This window comes from Nylanderia fulva, unplaced genomic scaffold (genome assembly GCF_048542155.1).
Source record: "Nylanderia fulva isolate GAGA-0341 unplaced genomic scaffold, ASM4854215v1 Scaffold8, whole genome shotgun sequence".
NCBI lineage: Eukaryota > Metazoa > Arthropoda > Insecta > Hymenoptera > Formicidae > Nylanderia > Nylanderia fulva.
In genome coordinates, this window is record NW_028190916.1 from 1,759,506 (window position 1) to 1,786,849 (window position 27,344).

Genomic DNA, 27,344 nt, shown 5'->3' on the forward strand with positions numbered 1-27,344 from the left:
TATTATACGCGTTTCTTTAATAAACAAAGCTTGTAAACAAAATTCATATATACATAAGTATAAAAATTATTTCGTTCTTTAAATATTTTCAGTTTTGTAATTTTATCTGCCAGTGAAATATTGGTTGGAAATATTTCAACCATAATGGTTCAATTATCACTGCCATTTTTTACTAGATATACAGCTCACAAGAGAAATTCTAGTACTTAAAATATATTTTCAAATATATATATTTTTTATTCACTTTCTGTAATAATTTAGTAAATTTTTTTGTAACTTGTTCTACATATCAGTTCATATTAGTGACTACCAAATTAATCCATTTAGGCACTATCATCCGAGATATTTGGATCAAAATCTGGGTCATCTTCATCATCGTCTTCTAAATCTAAATCATCTAGATTTTGGAACAAACTCTCATCTACTTTTACAGCATCACCTATATAATAAATTACATATCAGATATTAATGTTTTTGAAATAAAACTTAAATGTAACTTGACAAAGGAATAAAACTTGTCAAACTATGTTACCGTCATCTAAGAATTTGAGATCTGATTGATCCAAAGTTTTATCGGTCATAAACAATTCTCTCCCTGTTAATTTTTTTCCTTCACGATCTGCCAATTCTCTTCGTTTTGTATAACCCATTTCTTCATCAAATTTCTCCTTCCAGCTCAGAAAAGATTCCACAGTTACACGAGTTCCCTCAAATCGTCTCTACAGGATACATACGCATAAACATTATTGTGTTGATTATATATATTGAATATATGCAGCGGTCTGCTCTCTCTATGTCAAACATCGTACCCTCTCTGCTTCCTCTTCCTCTCTCTGTTTTTGTGCAGCAGTCTCTTCTCTCCTTACTTTTATTTTGTCCCACTGTACATTAAGCCATTCCTGTGCTGCGCTAACTAATGTAAAAACCATTACCATACCAAGATTTTCATTCATCTGTTCCATCAGATGTACTTTTAATTTCTCATCATCACCATCCTCGAAATTCTCTTGTTCGGTGATTGATATAAGCAACGGTTCATCTGGATACTTTGACGTATATGTAAATTCTAACCGACAACTGAGACCATTGACAGTTTCTGTTTCATATTCTTCCGTTTTAATCGGTATGGCAAATGTATAAAACGGTTCTGTCGTTAAAACTGGGAAGAGGGAGACAAATGCACATCTTTGAAATATTTGCATAAAACATATCCAAAAATTAAATTATCATTATAATTATTTTTTTAATATTGAGTATACAGAGAGGTTATATGGTAGAATTTATACATACTTTCCAATTCCCCACAATAAATTGACTCCAAGGCTTCAATTTCATTGTGCTGCTCGTCCTTATAATCCATTATTAACAAAATATGTACGATCTTTAAACGCTTTCGATTAAAATATATAATTTGCTACTCTTCTAGGAAGCAACAAAATATCATGTCAAGCTGTTGCTGCGCTCGCCCGCGTGGAGTACGAGAGAGCGAGAGGTCGATAATCGATACTTCGATACTACAACAATCGATAATCGAAGCAAAGAATTGAATAATAAGCGCGAAAAATTGTGTAATATTTTTGATATTTATTCGTCGATTATCTGTCAATTTTGCACGTATTTATTTTCAAACGTATTTAAAATGAGTAAAATTGCTTACTTAATAAAAAAGGTTTATTTTTCAATATTTTAATAATCTTTATAATTCATCATAACTTTAAATATTGTGTTATGATAAATAAAAAGCATAATAAATATTTTTAGAGCAATATCTAATTGAGATTATCAAAAAGAGAGAGAGAGAGAGAGAGAGAGAGTGTGTGTCCTCTCTCTTAAAGATTTATGTAATTATTCTTACGTAAATTATATTACGTAACTTTTTATATTACATCTTAATCGCAAGAGTTCATGCATCGATAGCGCGAGAAAAAGAGAAAAACCAACTGCTGTCAATGAAAACCTCTGCTCATCTAAAGCTCTCTGCTTCCTTCTTGCGATTCCACGTTGCTACATTAAAAACTCAATATTTATATCGGTATGGGAAAGAATTGTCAATGTTTGAAGTAATATCGGCAACAAGATACAGTCGTGTTTTAAAATTGTCACTGTATGTCTAAAAAAAAAAATGCGTTGAAAAAGACGCGAAACGTTTTAAATAGAATATCGAATATACGCAAATCGATCGATGAGAGTCGCGATTTAAGCGATACCGATGTAACGCAAGCGTCTGCGTGAGCAAACAGGGCGGCTCCGCGCCGCGCCGGTCGCGCGCGGAAAAGCTCGCGGCGAGTTTAATGCAGCACCGGCGCGGAGAAGAGCGCGAGACGGTCTCGCGGAACGGCTGGCTCTCTAATCAATACGCTCGTCGCGCGAAAGCGACGCGACGAACGCAAGAAACGAGAGCGCGGCGGCGGCGAGCTTTCAGTCGGACGCACGCTCGCGTCGGAGATACGCGCGCGCGTCGGGAGTACCGCGCGAGAAGGAAAGAGAAAATAAGAGAGTGAGAGAGAGAGAGAGAAAGAGACACGCACGTCCACCCGCACGTAAAGCGCGGGGATCGGCAACCCCGAAAGGTGGAGTAGCGTCTCGGGCGGCAAAATGGCGGTCGTGATAAGAAACAAATGATCGGGGATTGGCGAACAGCGATAAACTGAGAGTTGCGCGCGGAAATCCAGGGGTGCCTTCGAAGAGGCGGTGGTCCTCTCCTTTCCCGGTGGTGGTGGTGGTGCACGAAGATATACGTGCGGCTGCTATAATTTTTTCCTCTCTCTCTCTCTCTCCGAGCCGGGTGATATATCGTATATAGACGCGCCGAGAGCGCGCGACGCGTTCCTCCCTTCGGCGAGAAGGAGAGAATACGACCTCCCCGAATTTGAAATCACGAGGGTTGGCCATGAGGGACTGCTGGTCGGCTGGTCGCGTGCGGGCGCGCTGACGTGCGAGCTGTGTGATTCGATTATCGATCACGGGATCCGTCACGGAACCTAGGGTGCAGGAGGGCGCGCTCGAGGATGCTCGCGGAAAGAGCGACGTGGAATCCGGGGCAGCGATCCGCGGGAAACGGTGCCGATTCGATAGATTGATGGACCTGCCGACGGAGAGACCGATCGCGTCGCAACCATGCATTTGCACTTTGAGAAGAATAACAACGCCAAGTGCGATTGCAATATCCTGTCGCTCAGCTGGATGGGCAAAGTGCCGGACGAGTCGCCGGAGGTAAATTTCTTTCGGTATACAGAGCGTCTCGAAAACTATGTCAGAGATTTTAAGGACGTATTCTGCGGCTCAAAATCAGAGAAAAAGTCCCTGTAAACGTATAGGTCCGAAAATGCTTTTCCTCCGAGTTGTAGAATCGAAAACTACAATACATTTTTCAATTTTTTCATCCCTCTTCAAGGGGGCTATGACTCGGACGAGAAGCATTTTTGGATCCATGTTTAAAGAAACTTTTTTTCTTAATTTTACTCCTGGAATACATCCTTAAAATCTTTGACATAGTTTTAGAAACATCCTGTATAAATGATCCAATAATGTCAGATGCGTCAGCATATCTTGTGGTTTTTTCTCTACTTATACTCGATCATTTTCATCAATATATTTTGCTTTCGCTTCGTCATGTTCATATAGATATAGATTTTCATTTGTCGCGTCTAAAGTACATGAATATATATGAAATAAAATTACGCTATCTCCTCAAATCGGCCGGGAAAAAATGTTGTTATTCTACGTGTGATAGATTCGATACATTTAATCCAGCGCAAATGCAAGAGGCTAAAAATACATTTAATAGCATTCCACGAGTCACAAGGTAAAATGATACCGTGTCGCTTGCAATCGTTAACAATACGAATTAAAGTATTAGCGTAAGTTATGCAACAACTTAGCGGCGTAGAATTATTACACAACGCGCGCGTTGTGGATAATAGTCATTGCGAGCGAGTTGTTGAATAAGTTTGCATATATTCGTAAAGTATCGCGTATAGTATCAGATAAAAAATTCTCAATCTATGCGAAGCGAAAAGGATTCATCTCCGTTTCCGCTTCTCTGCCTGCGAATTTACATAAAATCTGCCGCAAGATATGTCCATAGTTATTTTTGCATGTCGACATCGTCAAAGAGAGTCAACCTTCTACCTTTAGACGGTATATCTACACATTTAATATATCCATTTAGAAAAATATATCCGGGAAGATCCGCGACTCAGGGACGCTGAATTTTTGACTCCGATTTGACGATAAAATTTCATTTCGCGACATTCGCGTTCGTCATTTATACTGAAGGGAAGAAAACGAAGTTATAAACATTAACGGAAATAGCTCGGCCGGCCTCGCGTTGCAGTAAAACGGAATATATAGACGCGAATAAAAATGCAGCTGCCGCATTTTGACACATATACCTAGCTGCCCTGCTGGGTCGGGTAACGTGGGGGAGGAATAAACGACGACGACGATTAGATAAAACTTGTCGGCCCTTCGGGCGAGACCTCGCGCGAAATTAATTTGTCCCGTCTCGCGTGAAACAGCGAGAGCAATTAGCTCAGGTTCGTTTGCTTAGAGCTACACTGTAACTTATTCACGAAAACCTGATTCTACTACCTGATTGTAACATTCAGAAGTACAATAGGTTGCATGAGCTTACCAAAACAAGCTTGACTCACCGATTTCCAAGTATGAGAATCAAATGCGACGGAAAATTAACTCTTTTTGCAGCCTTGTGTATCATTTTACGACCTGAAACGAATCCTTATCCGCGGTTGCAATTAATTAAATTATTGCTGTTTCGTAATTCTACCGCATAATGGCGAACGATGGGATTACGTCAGACTCTGTGTATTTATAAAATCGTTAATAGATATACGGATATACATGTAATCCAATGGGTATGCAATTCCTGACGAGGATCTCGTCAATTTTCGAGGAAGTCTCTTTGTGAAACAGCAAGAAGTCTCGCAAGTCAATAACGCCATCGAAAACGACCGCATCAAAACAGCCACGAACGGAGATTGGAATATATCAGGACGAGGTGTGTGCACGTTTCTGCGGAGTTCAAGGAAGGGGTTGAGCAGGGGGCGAGACGTTGCAAGGGTGAAGGATTTCACGGTGGAGGGTTCGTCGTGGTGTAAAATCTGACTTTGCGACGATAGCAGCCCCGTGCTTGGCGTCTCGAGTGGATCTTTTCACGGACCGACTAACGAGTGCCCAAGTTTCCCGCGACGGGCTTTGTTCCGCGCCACTTACCGAGGTCATCGAGAAACACGAATTGGTACCGCGTGCATCCGCCCGAGAGAAGCGGGTGTGCAACCGCGAAATTTCTTCTCGCGTTGAGGAAATTTTCCATTTACTCCGCCGCGGGTAAATGATTCTCGCGGTTAAATGACACGTGGCTCTCTTTCCGATAACACGATTCAATAGAAAAAAAAACTCCAAAGAGGAGAATAATTATTTCCTGTAATATTCCAACACTTTTTTTATTCAGAAATGCTTTATTCTTATTATATTACAATTTTGAGAAATTTGAAGTTTTGTAAAAAAAGAAACTTTTCGTGTTATAGGTAATTATAATATGTGATGTGTTAACAAAATTTTATATTATATTCTGAAACTTTTTAATTCTCGGAAAAAACTTTGTTGCAAAGATTAAGGATTTACATGATGAAACAATGAGTATATTATACAGCGAGAAGCTTGTACAATAATTAATTATATATTCATTACTTTATGCTAAAGATCCGCTATATTAAACTCGTTAATTTTGTAATATTAAATATATATCAAATCTTTTTAATCTTTTAAATTTTAATGTTGCCATATTATAATTTGATTATATTAATTTGAAAGCTTTTAATATGAGGTTTTTCTATTTAGCGATTTGTAAACCGCTAAAATTCGAATAAACAATTAAAAAATGTTTCGTATTGTCAGTGATTTTCACAATTATTTTAATTTACACACTATTTATATAATTTAAATTTTTTTAAATTATATAAAGCAGTTTAAAATTGATATTAAAAACATGTGGAAAGCGATTTTTCTCTTCCTTTAATTTTCAAGAAAAAAAATTATTTTTTGTTGAATATGTTATGAAGTGTTGCTTTTGAAAATAATTTTTTCACAAACGTTCTAAAGCTCGTTTAAGCTTCAAGCTCTCGGTCTCTCTCTTTCTTTCTCTTTTGACACGACCTGTTCATGTCTTTCCGGTTAAATATTCATACGTATACATGTGCAACGCACAACAGGAATTAATTTGATTACCGAACTCTCGGACGAGGCAATCGATCAGAATTAATTACGGCTTCTCGATCGACGAGCACGTTTCTCGTCGTCTCTCGCGCCTATTCTAATTCACCGCCGGAGACTGCCAATCTGCCGATCAACGATTTGAACGGAAGCCCGGCCCTCGGGACGCAGGAAGAAGCGCGATGAAAACCTGCGTGGAGAAGCGAGAAGGGAGGGAGGCTCAATTACTGGAAAAATAATTGACTTAGCAGAGAGCGAATTCGATCGAATCGCTCGCAGTCTATACCGTTCCCGGGGGAAGAATTCGCAATCGGTACGCAATGTATCATTTTGTTTCTCCGATTTCATTAAGTAATACTTTCCGTGCCTGATTACACGGTTGTTATCGTAAGTTATTGTGATTCGTATAGCGAAACGCCGATATTTTACGAATTTATGTATAATAGAGGTCTCTCGACCGAAAATGTCCGAAAGCCATTACGCGCGATATAAATTTTCAATGTCACCTTGACAGAGGTCGCAAAGAATAAATGGTGATCCATTAGAAGGAACCATATGCGTCGATCAAGCATCGATCGTTCTCGCCACTTCGCGAGTGAATAAATTTTGCGACTAAAGATTTTTTTATTCAATCTAAATATTATTTTCTTTTCTCTAGAATGAAAGAGGACTTTGTTAAAAATACGTAACTCTGACAGAAAATTAGCATGCGCAGATTTCACGTGGATCACGGTCGCGTGTACGCGCGACCGGGATAATCCGCCCTCCACTCCCTATTCCATATACATTTCCATTATACTCACACTTATTGTGAATCGCGCGTCCGCAAATCGATAATGTCATTATATCAAGAGCCGCTGCTTTACACTACTATACGCGCGCTATTGTTCGCCAGAAAATTGCACCGAGACATTTTCGAAAGCGCACTAAACTCTCTTTCGCGGTGTAAAAAAAAGAGAAAATTTCCGGTCAGCCTCGCTCACGTTTCGCATTCGTTCCACAAGGTGTCCCGTCTTCGCGCAACATCGATTTCCACCAATCGAGACCTCCTCCCTTTTGCCTTCGATTTTCCGCGAATTGCATTTCCAACGTGTTCGCGAAGATTGGATTACCGCTGATTTCTCTTTCCCTGCATCTCCCACTCCCTAACCACACTCTCCCTATTTGTTATATCACTCTGTGACTTGCAAATAAAAACCTCCCTCGCGGTCATCGATCACGCCGCGCCGTTTTGCGAAACGTTATTTCGTCTCGACGCGACGCGACGAGATATAAATCGGGGATGCGATTCTGCGAGGACCACGCAACAAAGCTTGGGACGTTAACGAAGATTTACGAGCGGGACACTAATTTTTTACTATAACTACGAAGGATTATTGTCTCGAGGTTTGACGGCGCGCAGCGTTTTCGCATCCAGCTTTCATTATTTCGGATAGTTATCTACGAAAGTTAGCTATCGAGTTACCTCGCATCGCTACTCTTGCTTCAGAGTAGTTGTATCCTCTTGGATGTCATCGCATTATGGCTGCGTAAAACAGCTCTGTTAGATAGCGTTTTAATTATACTGGCAACCCGGTACTGAATGCACGAACTGTCAGAAATATGCGAACTTGTCTACTAGGAGCCACAAAGTACACGTGTATTTTAGCTGTAATTAAATTTGAAATTTTAATGAAATTCTATAGTATAATTTACGTTATCTCGCACGCGCGACATTTCAAGGAAAACTTCAAACGCGAATGAGAAAGAAGGATTATATTATATCCTACCTTCGAAAGCTTTGATATAAATGCGAAAAGTCAAGAAGTATGGTAAAAAGAAATATCTTTTGTTTCTTGATTTCTTTTAATATTTAGTTACATGTTATTTCTTTCCAATACGTTACAAAGAATGAATGATAAACTCTGTTTTTGACGTTTCTTTTTAGTCAAAGGTGTTAATTAACAAGTAAAATCCAAATGCTCTCTTAAAATAGTCGTATTCGACATTGCAGCGAATTACAGAGATATATATTCGTCTATCGATGGGAAAGATGCCAAAGAGGGAAGAGACGGGCACAAATTATCCATATCGAATATTTCCTGCATTTGCGATTGTTTCCTGTGCCAAAACCAAAGTCCAGAACACGCGCTTATATAATTTTAATCTTGTTTTCGTGTTACAGAAATATCGTAAAAATTCTTTATTCGATAAAAGTTTAGGATATTAAACGGTAGATAAACTTGATGTGTTTTCTTGTAGCGCGCATGTGTATCGATATTACTAAGGATTCGGGCTGTCTTGAGTAATTACATCTATGTAAATTGGTGGCTGAAACCCCTTTTCAGCATTTTCGAAGCCCTTGCCACCTGACTGTATTATATTTCAGTTCAAAATTATGTGCCAACAAATAGCGGTGCAGAATATTCTGACAAACATCTTCAATTTTAGCTGAACGATTGTGTGATCTTATATTTAAAAAATGCGGTAATCGATTAATTAACTTATTGATCATTTCCGGCTCGATCTATTGCTTTTATATATAAACTTGACCGTGCAAACGCTATATATTCTAATTAAATTTTCGTATTAAATTACGCAGATAACGAATTATACGTGACGACCTTTTTGTGTCACGTATGATAACGCACTAATTTATTTGTGCAAATTCAAAGGATATTTGATTTAAAACGCTTTCTAGTCGACGACTTCAATCATTAAATAGAATAGGTCACAATATTCTGCATGATGGCTCTTTTCCACATTTACAGTCATTAAAACAAATCGCGATAGCGGTATCATGATTGACGTCGTTGCTTGAAAAAATTTCACGTTACTTTTCGCAAGAAGGAATAACGAACATGTCGACTCCTCTTATTTGCTAGGATGAAGGATGGAAACTCGATCGTACAAATTACTACCAAGAAGGATGGTTGGCTACCGGCAATGCTCGCGGCTTGGTAGGGGTGACTTTTACTACATCGCATTGTCGTACCAGAACCGCGGAACTTCCACTCAGAGCAAATTACAACCTCCGAGGGCACCGTAGTGAAGTGAGTATCGCTTTTCTCCTTTAACTTCTTGTTAAATCGCTCATCAGGAACGTTTGAGCGAAACGGATATTTAATTATTTCTTCCTCTTTGAGAATGCCAATGTACTTTTTTCATTTTTTTTTATTTTAGATTTTTTTTTCATTTATTTGGATTAGATATTAATACAAAAAAATGTTTTTTTCCTCTTTTACACATTTCTATAACTCGAAAAATTTTACGATACCAAAATAATAATTTATAGATTAAATATATGATGATCGATACGTTCGACAAATGCTATCATGATTTCACGGTTCTCGAAATCGGGTCCTTTGACGCGAGCAACGTTCTATCTATCATTACTTTGCAATATGAAGGGAAACACGAGAGGCTTATCATTTAGTAGCAGCCAATGTGTATACACTTTATCTGCTCGATACCAGTCGCCGAAACGATCACAGAATGCGTGAATTAAATCGACAAAGAAATTGGATGGTTGCGCGATGTAGATAGGAATTTCTGCGATAATGCATTGAATCGTTAGAGAAAAATATTATAGGAGACCGGTATATTAAATATTACATATTGTATAAAATAATATCAGGGCATAGATGAACCATCTTTTTTAATTATACATTTTACATTACGTTTATTTAATATTACATTATCCTACTCACTATAACTTTTATTCAAGTAAAATTTTTTATTAATACAAAGGAGAGAAAGTAAATCACAAATTAAAAGATTAGAATTCATTTTTCTCTTAAGATAAAATAAAAAGATAAAATATGGAGAAGAGACAAACTGTATATTTTTCGAAAATTGAATCTAAATCAATCTTTGAGAGAAAGAGTGAGAGAGAAAAAGTGGATATTATAATTTTTAGTGAAATCTAAATAATTTTTTTTGAACATTCAATAAATAAGATAATGAGAAAAATAAAATTATTATTTAATATTAAATTAATTATCAAAATGCTTTTAAAATTCATTCATAATTATTAACGCTTATATGTTTCACTCTCTAACAAGTCGAACACTCTCTAAGAAATTTCCGATATTTTAAATGCACTCTATTTACTTTGACACAAAAAGTATATAATTTGTCCTACAATCTATTTATTTGAAAATATATGACTTGAAATAGAAATTCATCTCCGTTAAAACTGGTTCATTTATCCTCGTTAAAATTGATCCAACTATCCAACTTTTAAAGAATAGATAAATCACATGAAAACTTTTAATTAAACACAGATGATCAAATTATTGAAAGTTGAAAAAATATTTAATAGACATAAAAAATATGATATTTTTCATGAATGTTCTTTTCTTTTTTACCATTGTTAGAAACACTGTTAATACATTATCTAAATTTAAATCATATTTATGCTAGCTTGGTAATATTAAAAAGTGCCATTAACTAATCAAGCTGTAATTAAAACTTCAAACGTACGAACTGTATAAAGCTGTCTTCATTTATATTAAAAAAATTGAGCCTTGAATTTCAACTCAATCAACGTGGTTCATTTATTTCTAAATTATTTTATACATATATCGTAATACTATACATTGATGTTTCCATAAATAAAGCAACAAATTTTCCCAATTGAAATATATATATATATATATATATATATATATGGTATATAATATGATTTAATGATAGATTAATATTGTTTATACCTACATTTCACGGTTTCTAATTCTCGATTAATTTATCATGCAAATACCACGATTTAAATTCACCTGCGAAGCATTGCAGATAATAGTTGCAAAGTTCGCTAATATTTCGAACAAAGTGATTAAATAGTTTTGCAACACGTATATTGCGTGTATATATACCATCGTTGCTGTATACGCATTGGCAATTCCGTGGCCGAAACTTGGTGTAATCTCGGTATCGATAGTAAGCGGCCAGAGCGAAACAGGAGTCCTTTGTGGCTCTTAATCGATATTAAGCCGTATGGCGCGTGCTTTTAACAAACTGCCTGCAGGCACTCATAGGCCTTACCTATCCATGTCGCGCGATTTACAGCACCTACATACATACATACATACATACATACATATACATGCACACGTCGAGCTACTCCGTCGTCAGCTTCTCCAATATTAATATCACCGGCTTAAAATCTCGGGGGTTGCACCCTCCTCGCTCTGCATTCCTTCCTTCCTTCCGTACATTCGCGCGTTATTACGTATAGGTAGCGTTTTCGTTTTATCCTCTTCGAAAAGTTCGCGTAATACTCCCCAGATCTTCGCCGTCTCTTTTCCAGCAGAACGGAAGCATTACAATAGAACGCGAGTAATGGCACCTGTCCACGAATAATGTATGGCGCTTTAGATACGAAGATCATTAAATAAGGATAAACGTGGTAGTCTTGTACACAGCGAGATAAATCGCGCCATGTTTTTTTTTTTCCATTATTTCGCGATTCAAAAAAATCTTTTTCCTCGCCGAGATACGCAGAGATTCGCTCCTGGATGTAACGCATTGCACGTGATATTCGTGGGTGCGAACGCATGGCGCTTACTATCACAGTGCGCACTTTACTCTCGTCCCCTATCTTTTATGGATACGAGCCACTTCTATTTGAGGGGTTGCTTCTGTGGCATAGCGGAACGCGAGGGGCGAGAACAGACATCGTGGATTGTACGTAAGGGTTGCGAACGCACTCCACGTGACGTGACAAATGAGACGTTGACGCGTTCGCGCGAGGAATCTGTTCCTCGTCCACTCCGGGAGGTGTGTCATTCTTGACGAGACATTCCTCTCGGCGATGGAACGCTTCGAGTAATACCGCTAAAGTATGAGGCGAAAGAGTATGAACATTTTTAAAAATGTTTAAAAATGTCTAAATGAGAAAAGCCAGGATGAAATTTGTTATCATTTTGCGCAATCGATTATTTCTATCCATTCTATCCGATATGTATATAAATATCGGTTCATCAGATTCTATTCCGCGACCTCGTATCAAACTCGCGTAATAGCCAATACCTTACTCAGTTATGAGGCATTCGAAGCTGCTGGTAAATTGTTCGACGGCATTTAAACCGGCGTTAATTAAATCGAGATCAGCCACCCCCGCCCATCGGCGCCTGCTCCGGACACGATAGTGGCACGCGTGCACACGACGTGTATGTACGCCTATCTGTGTATATATGTGTGAGTATGCGTGTGTGTTATCGGCTCACGTGTCCCCCCTTGTGTTCATCTGTTAACTTTCCCGGACCCCATGGACCTTTCGCCTCGTTTAACGGACTTCAGTCAATAAGTCAACACGGGACCGACACGCAGGCACGAGAGACGATCGCCTTACACAAAGTGCATGTACGAAGGAAACGGTCCTGACAAGCGAGAAAAAGCAGGTCGGAATAAAGTTACGTCGGAAGAGCGACGAAGAGACTCGTATACGTATTTCGTTATGTCACGTCGATTTATAATTTATACGGGTGAATTATGCATTCGCGCTAGCTAGATAGATAAGTCAACTGTGCGCGATGCTCTTCGCGCGACATAAAACTAAAATGTCGAAGAAGAAGTAAAGCTCGTTCATCACGGTCAAAAGTTAATAAAAAAACAATATGTTTGAGGTTCCGACAGACTTTTCGACGGTTCGCCCCCTTGACTGTCCGCTCGAACGATCCGCAAGTATAAAAAGTCTCTCATCTTATTTTTATTATCCTTCTCCTTTTATTTTTTTTCTATTTTTTCTTTCATATATACAACATTACTACGACGACGAGTGTCGATGGAAGCTTAGAATTTTGCGTCCACAACACTTCGGTCCACATTTCAGAGTTTAAGGGTAGTAGCCGCCATGGTATCGATCTGGCACGCAGTGCTGTTTTAAGACCGCGGTTCTCAACCCTCCGTTTCCGTGGCTACAACTTCTCTAGAAACGTTTCTCTTTTATATAGACGGAACGTTACTTTTTTTCTTTCACCTTTTACACAAACACGCTATATCTTTACACCGGCATTGTCTAAAAATAGAGGACAGCACGCTTCGAATATATATACCCTAGGATAAATAGCAGGCTCCTGTACTATGATAAAACATCATCCTCCGTGTTATAAATAATATTCTAAAATAGCAGAAGAGAAAGCAATTTGGTTCGACGCAATTCGGGACACAAAGTCGCCCTTCTTCCTCTCTCTCTCTCTCTCTTTTCTAGATTGCCATCGGCGACTTATAGGGCTGTATTTTCAGTTATTTCTGTTCTAGGCCGTACCAGCCATGTTCGGACCTCGAATCGATAGCACGATTATATCTGCACTCCTTATACAGTAGCTGTCACTTATTCGAGCACTGACAATTTCCGCGACGCGCAATTGTACGACTAACTGATTTCCGCCGAAAAGTCTCTTTCTTCTTTTTCTTTTTGTAAATCCCTTATTATGAGTGTTCAAAAAATTGTCCACAATAACTGCGACGATGAAATACAGATACGAGGAGAGGGAAAATTCTAGTCACATTGAACATTTCCGACATAACCATGCATCCGGTGAAACATTCACCCGCCCTTTTTGTCCAGCTTTCAACCGGATTTTAACTAGACCTTCTTGGCACGTGTGCCTCTAAGCTGGTTTTATGTTTTTATACTATTACTGCGATCCATCAAAAAAGAGATCAGTCCGACGGATGTAATATCTCTCGTTACTCGCGGAGTAAATGAAACTTTGATGTTGGCCGAGACATTTCTTTTTCACGTGCTGACATCATTAGCCCTCTCTCGGAGAGTCTCCCTTTCGTGTATAAGTAACGTCGAAGAGATTCCAAGTGGAACCCCGGCGAAAGCCGGAACCTCGCTAACTATACGTACTCGCTAATCCCTCGGGGATAAGTGTACTGTGGTCTAACATTCAGAATAGAGCCGTTAAAACGAGCGTATCGTGCTGAAGGACCAACTCTGTGGAATATTAAACGGACGATATTGTATTATACGTATAAATTATTCATCCCGCGGACTCAATACACTTTGATCGCGAAACCGGCGATATTTCGATGGCGGAAAAGCACGTGAGGTAGCGTCAACGAGGGGGGCAAACGTGCGCGTGAATTGATGTAATTAATTAAGATACTATGTATCTACAATTTCGAGAGCGTACGCGCGGAATTAACATGTTTATCTGCCGCAGTTCTCGCAATTCTAACATCTTAATGAACATTACATTATTCCGAGGAGGAGATAATTTCTAAAAAAAAGATCAAGGAAAAAGAAAATTCAGATACCATTTATTAAAGTTTTTTTTATGCAATATGACTGTATAAATTATTGCACGCGCGAGGAACAAAATATATTCTATTTGCGCGCTTTTCGACTCATTTCTCTATAAGTGTAAAATGTTCCGTACATGCAATATATATATAAGTAATGCAGGAATCTTGGAGGGTGTAAATTTTAATTTACGGAGGGGTTTGTCATAAATCACGAGGTGAGAAATGGAGCCAAAAGAAGGTGCCGGCAAAAGATGGATAGATAGAGAGGGAGAGAAATATTTCTCGTGGTATACGCGAACGTGTGGAGTTACCTTGACACTGAAAAAGAACGAGTGTAGAAAGGAGCATCATTGATTTACCAAACGAGCTCGCCGAGGCTCTGGCACTTGCTGCAGTCTTTACCGCAATGCATTAGCAGTCAAAGGATTACGTGACAATCTGCCCCTGCTTTCGGGACGAAAAGTAACGGCTTGGCGAATAAAATTGCGGTATATTAAAATAGAGAAGAAAAGAGAGAGAGAGAGAGAGAGAGAGAGAGAAGAATGTAAGTCTTCTCCCCGTCTTTCATCCTTTATCAATATGCATTTCTGCATATAAATTGGCGGGGGATCTGCGTGAATAATGCACGGTAGCGAGAGATATAGAAGTATGAAACTTGATGTCATTATAACGCGAGACTTGGCATTTTTCTCGTGCTTTTTCCTCGGAATAAAGATTAGAAAATTACGCGGAAGAAGCAAAAGAGAACGATATTGCGAGAGAAAACGAGAAAAAAAGTGTAGCGTTTCTTTTGAATAATTTCTTTTACATCTTTTCGCTCGCACGGACTTTTTCATTCCCGGAGTTGTACGGTTGCATCGAAAACGGAAAAGGCAAAATACAAAGCGGCAATACGTCACAGGTCGTAGAACTCTCAACGAACCTTAACCGAGCGGGAGAGAGGAAAAAAAAGAATAGGGACAACATACCGTAACACTCCCATTCGGCGCCTTTTAGTTCGAAAATACAATTACGACGAATTATCAGGCGCGTCGTTGCATTCGCCCTTTCTCTCCTTCTTTCTCGTTTTTTCTCTCTCTCTCTTTCCTGCTTCATACAATAAGCGTTGTACGAGAATAAAGAAGACAAAAGAGAGAGACAGAGAGAGTGTGAGAGATCAAGCAGGGGTGCTACTATTCGTATTCCATGATTAAACGAAAAATCTGTACAGAAAATATGACTTTCTACTTGCGACCCAATGTGGTGTGTACGTAACAAAAGTGCGGGGGTGTCGCGTATAAAAGCTGATAATACCATCGTACGTTCCATTGCAGAATGCGATTACAAGAGCCGGCGTCTCGCTCAAAATAGACCGTTGCGTCAATTTGTAGCTGTACGTATAGCGACCGCACAAATCCAGCCCGCCAGAATATGGTTCCTCTCCGATTTACCTAGCTATCTATATCGAAAATCTATATTGAAGCTTGCGACTTTAAAAATCCAAATGTAAATTCAAAAGTGTAAAAGTACACTTGACATGCAATTTAACGTGCCTATATAATTTAATAGTTTAAATTTATAAAAGAAAGTTATATACTATGTATATTACATATATAAAATTTACGATTTTTTTTAATTTTAATATATTCTTCGGACGTATCTCACGATCTCAGATTCGGCACGATTTTGATATCGCGAAAAATTCGAAAACGCCTATATGAGGTTCTTCTATTGATCAGCACGCTCATACTATCAGCGACTTTCTCGCACGATCATGCAATTTACAACCTGTGTCTCTAGACAGATTTTATTGCGCTTATAGAGAGTACACGGAAAATCCCGTTTATTCCCATCAAGCGGGAGCTTATCCTATAAGGCAATTTCGTTTATCGGCGATATTCCGCACTTAAAATCAGATGGGATCAAACTTTTATTCAACAGAAAAAACTTTCTTATTTGCTAATAAGATTTTTTCATGCAGATTTTTTTCATTCTTTTAATATGCCGTTTCAATTTCTTTCTGATTTAAATAAAATCCTCAGTTATAATAATTAAATATAACGACGCTATAAAAGCTTGCATGTATATGTATGAGCTTGTATGTGTATTCTATAATAATCTGCGGGACAAAAATGGCTTCTATTATTACGTTCACATAAGCGACTTTTACAATTTTTAATATTTGAAAAAGCACCAATTCTCCAAAGAGAAAGATAAATCTGCGACAACCTACAGATTAATCAATCACAGAATGATACAGTTGTACAACGATACATGGTAGAAAATTGTTCTAGGAGACTATCGATAACTTTTCGAATCTTTTTTCACACATATATACACCTACACACACATACGCGCGCGTGTGTAAATACGTGTGCAGACACATACATCTTTGCCGTCACGTACGCCATCCACGTTCTCATTTTTCGCTGTTCATCCTCGTGACTTGGTTCGCACTTCCGTTTTTTCAAGAATACGAACGAAAAAAAATTTTACGTAGAAAAATTAATCTATCGTGCATTTAAAAAATCGGAAAAAGATAAAGGTAATTTGTAATCCGAAGAAAAATGTTATAGAGCTTATCATTTTATAATTTTGTGGAGCAACGTAAAATTTATTGAGAGTTAAAAATCTGTGAAACACGATAAACGAATAAAATACAAAATGGAAAGATAGATTATTACAAATTACAAGATAAATTCGAGCGATTTAAAAAATCTGCCGAAATTTCAGTTTTATCTCTCGTTTTTTACACTTAATTAATTATAATTAGCAAAGATATATAAATAGTCCTCAACGAGAACAGCACATAGTGCAAATTATCTAATATTTTATTCCAGAAATTAATTTTCCGATAAACTTCTATTTGCCGTATCAGCATGATAAAAATATATAGACGAGCGTTCGCTCGTCACCGCAATAGAAGGCGATCGATCGACGATGGAGCAATGACACTTTGTAGATATCTCTGCGCACACATCTCGACTTTGACCTATGCAAGACTCGCCTCAGCCACCGATAGCGCGAGATAAGTCCTTAAAAAAGAGGGTCACGATTACCTTTCTCGAAGGATTGATTTAATCTCTTCAAACACTTTCCGATTGCCTTTTTCGAAGGACTAATCCTTTCAGAGTTTTCGAGGAAAGTTACGCACGCTCGAAACGACGTCTCGTAATTAAAACAGCAGTAAAGCGATATTTTGATCGATGGTTATCAATTACCTATCATATTAATTATCTCGCGCATTTATTTAAGAAAGAAAAACGATGGAAGAATCTTGATTAAGAATGAAAAATGTTCGTCGAGAACGCTGAAGATACCAATTAAGCTTAGGCTTGCTGATTAGATTGCCCATAAAATTAGTTACAGAGTTTAAGATGAAATACCGAATCAATTTATGGCAATGTAATTAAAGCTGGCAGCATGAAAAATATTAGCTTTGGGATTTGTTATTATGTTTATGAAAATTTACAAAAATTGAAGAAATAATACCATTATAAGAGATTTCGTAATTAATACAATTTTTAATATTTTAACTTTTTTAGTTTATAAATCTCGTCTACCTGATTACAGGTGATACTCGTCAAATGGAACGAACCCTACCAGAAACTAGCCTCGTGCGACAGTTCGGGTGTAATCTTCGTTTGGATCAAATACGACGGACGATGGAGTATAGAATTAATCAACGACAGAAGCACACCTGTTACACATTTTTCTTGGTCCCACGATGGTCGTATGGCTCTTATATGTTACAGGGTAAATTATAGTACATGTTGAGTGTATAAATGATAACTATGATTTTTTTTCTCAATAGCACCAATGTTATAATATCTATTGTATTTAAGAAGTATTAAAGTAAAAAATACAGAATTATAAAATAAATTTTAATTTTATATATTTTTTGAAAGTGTATTATATACATATATTTTATATATAAATTATATATATATGTGTACACATAATATAATATAATATATGTATAATAAAGAGAGAATAATCTCTGTTTTTCTTTAAATGAATTAAGTCCGATAAATCGATGGTTATTTATTTTATGGATGTAGAGTATCGCCATTCGGATCAAAGCACAATTCATTTCATTCAATGCGTCGAGACGCGCTCTCGTTAAAACTTCAGAGGTTTATGTATTTATTTACGATCGCTCGTCGTAAACGTGCACGTTTTCACGAAGTATCAGCTGCAGAGAATGCAATGTTTTATTGCAGGATGGTTTCGTTCTGGTTGGGAGTGTCGCCGGTCAAAGGTATTGGTCGTCGATGCTCAACGACAAAGCGACGATAACCTGCGGCATTTGGACTCCGGACGATCAGCAGGTTTGAAAAAAATTTTAATCTTATATTTTTTGCGTGATTTTTTTCACCTATCATGAACGTTGTAATTATTGAGAAAGAAAGCAATCGACGTATCAATAAATTCGCACGTTTTCATTGACGATTAGAATACAATAACATGAGCATTTAAAATATCCTTTCCCAATAAAATTCTTAATATTATGGCTGAGTTACACTCGTTTATTTAACAGCGATCTAGTGAATTAAAAGTTTCCTCTTTGTTTCGGATCATAATATCTTTAGATAGAATATCGATAGAAGAAAAATAAAACGACATTTTATTCATCCTTCCTCTATTCTTTACAACAAAAAGGTCTATTTCGGAACGACTGCGGGCCAGTTAATCGTGATGGATGTCCACGGGGCTATGGTGTCGGAGGTACAACTAGCGGCTGGTGTCACGTCGATGGCGTGGAGCGCCGAAAAATTCACAATGGATGAGGATGAAACGTGTGACCGATCTCAAAAAGGTATGAATCGCGATTTTTAAAGGCTCGAGATTCTCGAAAAATAGACACCGGTCGAGAGAAATTGACGCATACGTTCATCGTGACATATGTACGAGTGCAGATGACCGGAATTACGTCCTAGCCGTTTGTCTTGCTGACGGCAACATCGTCATGTTACGGTCATTCGACGACGTGTCGCCCATTACGATACGCAGCAATCTGAAGCCGCCTTTACACGCCGAGTGGAGCAACTCTAGAAAACTTCTCGCTATCGCCGGCACGAAGGAGTCCGAACACGTACACCCGGGAAGTCCGCAGGAGTATACGAATCTGCTCAAGTTCTACTCAGTTAATGGTACTCTCGTATACACGACTGAGATTCCGTACACGCAAGTACGTTCGTAAGAATGTTCTATATTTTTGTATCTATCTGTCTATTAAAATCGACGCTCCGAGCGCGACTAAATAATTTATCTTACGATTTTTCTTTTTTACAAAACTTAACGCACGCTTCAGTGTCCAGTATCGGCGTTGACATGGGGACACAACGACAGGCGACTCTTCGTAGCGACCGGAGCGCGCATCCACGCCGCTTGGGTCTCCAGGTGATCTCTCATTTCGACGTAATCGCGTTTCCGCGAATGCGGATACTTAATACAAGTGACACTTCGAGAGTTACCGGAGTGATGATGCGCGGAATGACAATCAAGTAGGTATTGTTCCTTGCAGGAGAGTGGGCTCGCTACAACTGTTGTCGAGGCTAGCGGTGAGAGCGTCTCTCACGAGGGAATCCAACGTTCAACAGCTTCCATTGCCACCACGATTGAGAGCTTCGGTGGCTGCCCTGTTCGCCAACACGATACGGTAAAAAAAAGAACTTTTCGCTTTTTTTTTTTTTTAATTCAATTCAATCAAAGAGAAGACGTTATGTATAAATGTCGCATCTTTCGGGCGCTTTCAGATGCTCAGTCCCGGAACCGAGAGAACTGCGACGCTTCGTGTCGAGGCCACCGCCTGGAGGTAGTCGATTGCACTGCACCATGCTTAGACATGCCGTCGAACCCGTGCCGTGTTACACGCTCTATCTGGAATACCTGGGCGGTCTTGTGCCACTTCTCAAAGGCAGACGGACCAGCAAGATCCGGCCCGAGTTTGTGATATTTGATCCGCAGAGCCAGGAAACTCTACAAGTGTTCGACGACATGTTGCAGTGTCCATCGTACAGCGACGGCTCGGACACCGAGAAAGACACGGCGGATTTATGCGGATCCCCCCGATACCGGAAGAAGAACAGGAAGAAAAGGGACGAGAAATCGAACGAAGAAGCGACGGAACGGGATGAGAAGCCGAACGATCTCTCATACGTGGATACCTTGCCGGAGGTAACGCGATATTCTTCCTCGTATTTATATTAAGTGAAATAAAACACGCAGTTGGAACATTATAAGCGTATCTCTGTGTCGCAGCACGCGAGACTGGTCGAAGTAACGTCAAACATCTGGGGCACGAAATTCAAGTTTCACGGCCTGGCGGATTCGATCCCCGCGAACCTAGGTCAAGTGACTTATCGAACGTCGTTGCTGCACCTGCAGCCTAGACAAATGACGCTCGTGATGACGGAGCTTCGGGACGATCTACCCGCAGGTAATTTCGTCTAGCTGCGTGACTTTGATTTCTTTCTTTAGATACAAAACCACTCAGCACACGATGCAACTGTCACGACAGGTCCGGATCCAACGTTCAACCCGAATCTATTTTCCGAGGACGAGGAGGAGTCGTATCAGGAAACGAGCTCGCGAGCCACCCCGGAAGGCTCAACCGCCGCCGATCGCGCCGATGACGCCTCGCAACGCCCGTTTGAATCATCCGAGTCGACCCAAGTCCCAGATGTCAAACCAATTTCTAGCGACGGAGACGTCGCTGGGAAAGATCGAAAGCTACGAGAGCGAGTACGTACCGTACGTAGATCTACAGGACATGGGCAATCTGTACGAGAACATTAGGAATGCTCCCACCAACACGTATCGCACACCACCGAGACACAATCCGCCGCGATGTTGCGACGTGCCGGCTCTGCAATCGCCGAAAAACGCGGTCGCGCCTACGCAGACGTTGATAGCGACGTCGAACGCGGGTACCGATTACTCCAACAGCATTCAGAGGATGAAGAACGTTCTCGCGGACGTTCAGCAAACCGGCGTGCCGACGAAGAAGGAACTCGAGAACAACAAGCTCAATCAGATCGCGTCGGACGACAAGAGCCTGACGTCAAGTACTTGTCCGACGAGCATCATCGCCATGCAAAACGGCCAGACCGCGGAAGCATCGAGCAGTCGGTACTCGATCTCGCAGAGCCCGGTTACGAACGGCATCGAAAATGTCGATTGCACCCCAGCCGTATACCTGAACGGTCTAAACAATATGGCGTGCGCGAGCAACGCCGTCCACCAATCCGCGATGTCGCAGAACGCTCACAGTTTTGTACATAGTAAGAATAATCAAAATACCGGGGCGAGTTTCAATGCGACGTCGTCGAACAACAACGGTTCCTCTCAGGTCGGACATGCCGCGGGTCTACTTGTCGGCGCTAAGAACGGCGTGCACGGGATAGTGTCGCCCGCGTGTTCCTATCAATTTCCGGAAAACATCGAACAGTGCTTCGGATCGTCGTGCACACAGTGTTTCGCGAAACAAAAGGATCCCAAGTGTCACGCGTGTTACGGTAAGACGAATGCTGGGACGACACCCGGTGTCATTAAGCTCGACGAGGATCTGATGCGATTCAGCGACGACGATATCAGCCGCGGCGATGCGGGATTAACGCGGGGCGTTCACAGAACCTCAACTGTGATCAGTATCGGCCCAATGTGCTCCAACGACTCGATAGTCAGGAGTTGCAGCGTCGGTTATCTGGACCTGGTGGACGCTCAGCTGGTACCGTGCGACGTCGCGTTGCGAATGCTGCGCAGGGACGCGCCGAACAAGAGACTGGTGTTGGTGTCGCGAAAAACGAAACGACGAAAAAGAAACAAGCCTCAGCCGCAACTCGACGCGAGTCAGCCGAGCTCGAAGCCGCCCAGATTGCGCAACTGTGGCAAGTCCAAGAGTCTGGATTCTAGCGATATCTTTCCGAGCAACGAGCATATAGCCTCCCCGCCGCAACTGCCGGAACATGTGGAGGAGACGACAGTGGGAATGAACAATTCCGAGATGGTCGAGGATAGCGCGGTCAAATGCGAGGAATCTGAACCGTCGAAGGATGCGACGCGCGAGATCGTCGACAAACGCGAGGAAAGCAACGGACATGTTGTTCATGAAGTTCATACTGGAGAGAAGCCGAGCCGATCGCAAGCAGCCGCGTCTCTTGTCAAGTGAGTGTAATCAAATTCAGATATAAAAAGAATTAGTAAGAGGCACATATTATATATTATGTGCAATAAAATTATTTTAAAATTCCTCTATATTTTATTTCGAAAGTCTAGTTCTCTACCTCGCCCTTCTGGTTTTTAATAAGCTCTTTATCACATTTTATTTTGTACAATAAATTCGAAAAATTTGTATACTGAAAAAAATTAAATTAATAAATATTTATTTTAATATTGCCTAATAAATCATTTATTTGAAACAAATAAACATTTATTTGTTTTGAAAATATTTTCTTATATCAAAAAAATATTTATCACATCGAATCAATATTATTAGTTTTAAATAAATGATTTTTTAGATAGTATATTGAAATAAATATTTATTCGAATTCAATATATTTTTTTCAATGTATCGTATTATATCTCGATGAGAGAGAACTGTAATTTTTGTACGCGACACAAATAATAAGACTGAGATTGTATTTTAGAGGATCGAGTCCAAGCGGATCATTCGCCTCGTCTCTCGACGGTCTCGCAGCGAGACTTCGAGATTTCGATGACAGTCATTCCTTGCCACCTCCTTCTCCTAGGCCATCATCAAGGTAGTCATTCATATTATCGATATAAATATGCGCGCCCGAATCATTACAATTTATAACTGTTCGATGAATATAGATTGCCGAGGAGTTCGCCCAGCAGTCCAGCACCGTCTAAGAAAGGCAAGAGACCGGCGTCGGCTTCTCCGATCCGTAGAAGGCTTTTGTCGAGTCCGCTGTTGAGCAGAAGGATGCGAAAGAGTCGCGGCGAGAGCTCGGACGAGGAGGGTCTTCTTCAGGACGACTCCTCGTCGACGACGAGTTATCGAGACTTAGAAACATTCCAGAAGGCTCAATTACGTCAGAAGGTTGGTGTTACAAATACATATCTTTAACGTCCGAAGAAGAATGTGTTTCCATAAACACGATGTACTGAAAAAAATGCGCGAGGAAAACGATACCGAGATGCAGACATTGCATTTACAGCTCAAGCAGAGAGGAGCGGTAATCTCCAAGCCGGAAGCGATAAGGCGCGACGCACAACTGGTGATGCACAATAAAGCGCCCATGTGGAACGAATCCAGTCAAGTGTACCAGCTTGATTTCGGCGGCAGAGTGACTCAGGAAAGCGCCAAGAATTTTCAGATTGAGTTCAGAGGTAGACAGGTAAGGAAGCGCGACTTCTCAAATTCGTGGTCTCTCAAATTAGAGTGTAAAATATTTTTGTAAATTCTTTTAGGTAATGCAGTTTGGAAGAATAGACGGAAATGCCTATACGTTGGATTTCCAGTATCCGTTCAGCGCTTTGCAAGCGTTCGCCGTCGCTCTGGCGAACGTCACGCAACGACTTAAGTAACTACTCGCTCTACGATACGTTCAAATTATAGAAAATTTAAGAATGGAAGATCTCGCGCGAGGCCTTCAAAATTGTCGAGAGTTCACGGAATTCCGTTCACCTAACTTGTCCGAGGTTATAACATATTGACGAGACGATAATGACTTTTTGCGAGTAATTTTCTAGCGTCGTGGTGAAAGAAATCGCGTAGCCAGGACGTCAGAGAAGATCGTCAGCTGTTTCGAGGACAATGTGCAATGAAGAAATGTACGTTAATTTTCGCGAGTGCAGTTGCGAGCGATTTGAATTTGAGTGGAATACAAAGATTTTGTGTCGGCAGCTATGTTTTGTTGAATGCTTCTTCGTCGTACCGTCCAAAATATTTCGTTTCTCCCAACTTCGAGCGCTCATTTTTGTATAGTTTATGCGACACGTTGGAGTCTAGTGACGCTGTTGACGGTTTACCTCGTTCATTTTTGTGGTTCCGCCGAGTGTGTGTATTCGAATTTTATATACACTATATTATATTGACAGACTCGCACGTGCACGGGCGAGTGTTTCATGTTGTTCAATTAAATGTTTCTTAACGCGTAATGGTAAAAATAACGATAATAATATAGTAATGATAATGATAACGCTAATAATAATAATAATAACGATAATAAGAGTAACGATTGTAACGTAACGTTTGACGTCCGGCCTGTCTTCGCCATTAATGAGGTAACGGGGCAGACTAATCCTAAGGAGAGAGCGAGATATCGAAAGTATGCACCGTGTGTATTATGCATCTCGAGATGTGAATCGCATCGTATGCAACTGCAAGTCGAGTCGACGCACGATCGCATCGTGGTGCTCGCTTCGTCGACGAAAAAAAAAGCGATCAGGCCTACGCAAGGCAGGCAGTGTGTTCGTCGTCGGGGAAAAATTCGTCGAAAATTCTGACGACGGTGTCCTATACATCAGGAGTCAAGATTCCCGCTCGCGACTTCTGTTCCGCGATACGGAGAATTGTGTTTGTTTCTGCGTCCGGAAATCTGAACTTAAAACGTAACGTCTCGTTAGGATCCATATTTTCTCACACTCCGCAGCATCGCGCGTATAATTACGGTAATTCGGGATTCAGATGCCTTTTTTACACCGCGAGTTTCGCACGTTTCGAATCTACATATACATATACATACATCCGTATCCTGCATCCGTTCGAGATGGATCCATCCATTTTAGCGACGGTTTTAGAAACTCTCATCAGATCGTCGAAATGCCGAACGGTATAAGGTCGTAATACGACGATCGATTGATTCTCTAGTCGTTCCCCGTATATTGCTCCACACCCTCTTCAGCAAGTAATTGTAACGTCGAGCACTATTTTAACGTAACGTCGCGACGAGAATCATCGCGAACTCGCGTAGCGGATGATTCGAAAGAGGATTTATTGGAAATACATGCATTACATTGTTGGCATGAATAAGGGAACTTTTTTTCTCAAACTCGTCCGATATTTAAATCGATATATAATGAGTTCGTGAATTTCTCGTAACGACGGAACTAAGGATTTTGTATTCCGAGTGCGGATTTCTCTTCCATTTGTGCGAGCGCGCGCGTTTCGCATTTAATAGAAAGTTTCCCTTTAATACGATTACACCAGAGTGATATAAAGTTACTCTCGCGTCTACACACCCCGCTAACTTTTGAATACCATTGAATAAGAGCTTGACAACAGGCACATGGGAGAGAGGAGGGAGCGAGAGAATGAAAGGAAGCACACATGTTTAAATGAAATCTCAGAAGTGTATTCAGAAGTTGAAGTTGAAACGGGTGCGCGATTGGAGGATAATTCCGTACCGTTTGTCGTGTCTCATTGCATCGTTTAAGCACTTCATCATCATCTCGCGCCATCCGATTCCGATCGAACATATCTCATCATTTGTTGTAAAAAAAATATTGCATCCTTCGATCAGCCGAGCAAAGCGGATTTGAGTCACGCGGAGCAACATAAAGTTACATCATTGTGCGTTTTAAGGCCCCCCAAAAAACGGGGTCTGTCGAATTTACGCGAGTAGCAGTTTCATGTAAATTAAAATATATGGAAAAAAAAAAAAAAAAAAAAAAAAACAAATCGCGCATTAACGATTTTCCGTATCCCATATAATATTGGACATTCGCATAAAGATGCTATACACCGCGTAAATTCGAGGACCCTTGGTATAAGATATAACGCGAAGACGATTTTCTAGTGAAATAATCGATGCTGTGATTATCCGTACAGATAAAAGTAAAATAAAAATACGCGTTATACTTCTCTTTTGTAATCTCTTCGAGGACTTTGAGCGTATTTCGTAGGAGATTTGCGCGACGCTTCAATGCTGGTAAAAAAATAGAGTGCCTACATTTGCATTTGACCGAAACCGCCTATTTAAACAAACGAGATTAATACTCAACATCAAGCCGCATATGAGATGTAATGACTCGAAAGCACTCGCATCTCGGATAAAATGCTTGTTATATTCTCACGCGCATTTCACATTATTAATATATTTGCACATTTTAAGTCATGCGTTTTTCCAAGAATGTAAAAAAAGGTGCAAACATCAGGATTCGCGGTTAATTGCATAAAATGTGTATCTCTAATCTGCGATTCCCCTAATTTGTTTCACTCATCTTTCGCGACACAGGCGTATACACTTGACACGTGACTGAGCTCCAAAATGTTCGGCCTAGCTCAAAAGTTAATTCTTGATATGTTAACCTTTTACGTTCGATGCTTCGTTTCTCTCCTTATCTTAATGGTAGCGTTATAAAAAGAATTGTGCTTAAAAAAAAGAAACGCTATATGTAAATTTTACGACTGAATATATCATAAGGAGAAAGACGATTAAGCATTGTATCCAATTGGAAATACGATTTTTCTCGTACGGATGACGTATATATTGTTAATTCAGTTCTTGCCTTAGTGCTATAACGATAATTCTGTATATGTGCAATGTAATTTTGTTACCGAATACATTATCGCGAGACTATTTGTAAATAAAGAAGGAAATACTACGTATAAAAATGTATAATATATGATTTACGCTTCCTCTGCTGGCAATATAATTTCTCTATCCATCACATAGTCGCATAGTTTAACAAAAAATAACTTTTTGTTCCAATATAAAAAAGAGCATAATTTCCTGTAACCTTTTAACGCCGAATAAAATTCCGATTTTCAAATTGTCCCACATTGCATTAGCATTTTAGGACGATTAAAGTTGCAAAAAAAAAAACGATTTTAATTAATTTTATCATATTTTAGCTACGCTATTTGAATTACATAATGTGAGAAACTTTTTTACAATCAAGATAAAATATTATGTTAGGACTTT

At 39.8% G+C, this 27,344-nt stretch overlaps 2 protein-coding genes across 2 annotated transcripts; one reads left to right on the top strand and one right to left on the bottom strand.

Annotated features, from left to right (window-relative positions):
• LOC114938023 (RWD domain-containing protein 1) lies at window positions 1-1,495 on the bottom strand. Its single transcript, XM_029311750.2, has 4 exons — window positions 1,291-1,495; window positions 810-1,159; window positions 533-719; window positions 1-439 (listed from the first exon to the last, which is right to left on the bottom strand). The coding sequence occupies exons 1-4, from the start codon at window positions 1,358-1,360 to the stop codon at window positions 324-326; spliced, it is 723 nt and encodes a 240-aa protein (XP_029167583.2). The 5' UTR covers window positions 1,361-1,495; the 3' UTR covers window positions 1-323.
• Window positions 1,496-2,402: 907 nt separating this feature from the next.
• Tusp (WD40 superfamily protein Tusp) lies at window positions 2,403-27,058 on the top strand. The gene is given in 16 exon segments (XM_029311690.2): window positions 2,403-3,213; window positions 9,099-9,266; window positions 18,022-18,204; window positions 18,672-18,779; window positions 19,111-19,267; window positions 19,368-19,639; window positions 19,763-19,851; window positions 19,976-20,110; window positions 20,208-20,628; window positions 20,713-20,890; window positions 20,972-21,057; window positions 21,059-22,617; window positions 23,100-23,213; window positions 23,287-23,515; window positions 23,634-23,813; window positions 23,887-27,058. Coding segments are annotated over 16 exon segments (4,092 nt in total). The 5' UTR covers window positions 2,403-3,117; the 3' UTR covers window positions 24,004-27,058.
• The last annotated feature ends 286 nt before the right edge of the window (window positions 27,059-27,344 follow it).

Excerpts from the sequence above, each read along its gene's own strand:
- LOC114938023 (XM_029311750.2), bottom strand. The coding sequence starts at position 1,360 with ATGGATTATAAGGACGAGCAGCACAATGAAATTGAAGCCTTGGAGTCA. Across the intron at positions 1,160-1,290 it reads TTATTGTGGGGAATTGGAAA|TTTTAACGACAGAACCGTTT; the intron begins GTATGTATAAAT and ends CCCTCTTCCCAG. Across the intron at positions 440-532 it reads TCTCAAATTCTTAGATGACG|GTGATGCTGTAAAAGTAGAT; the intron begins GTAACATAGTTT and ends TTTATTATATAG.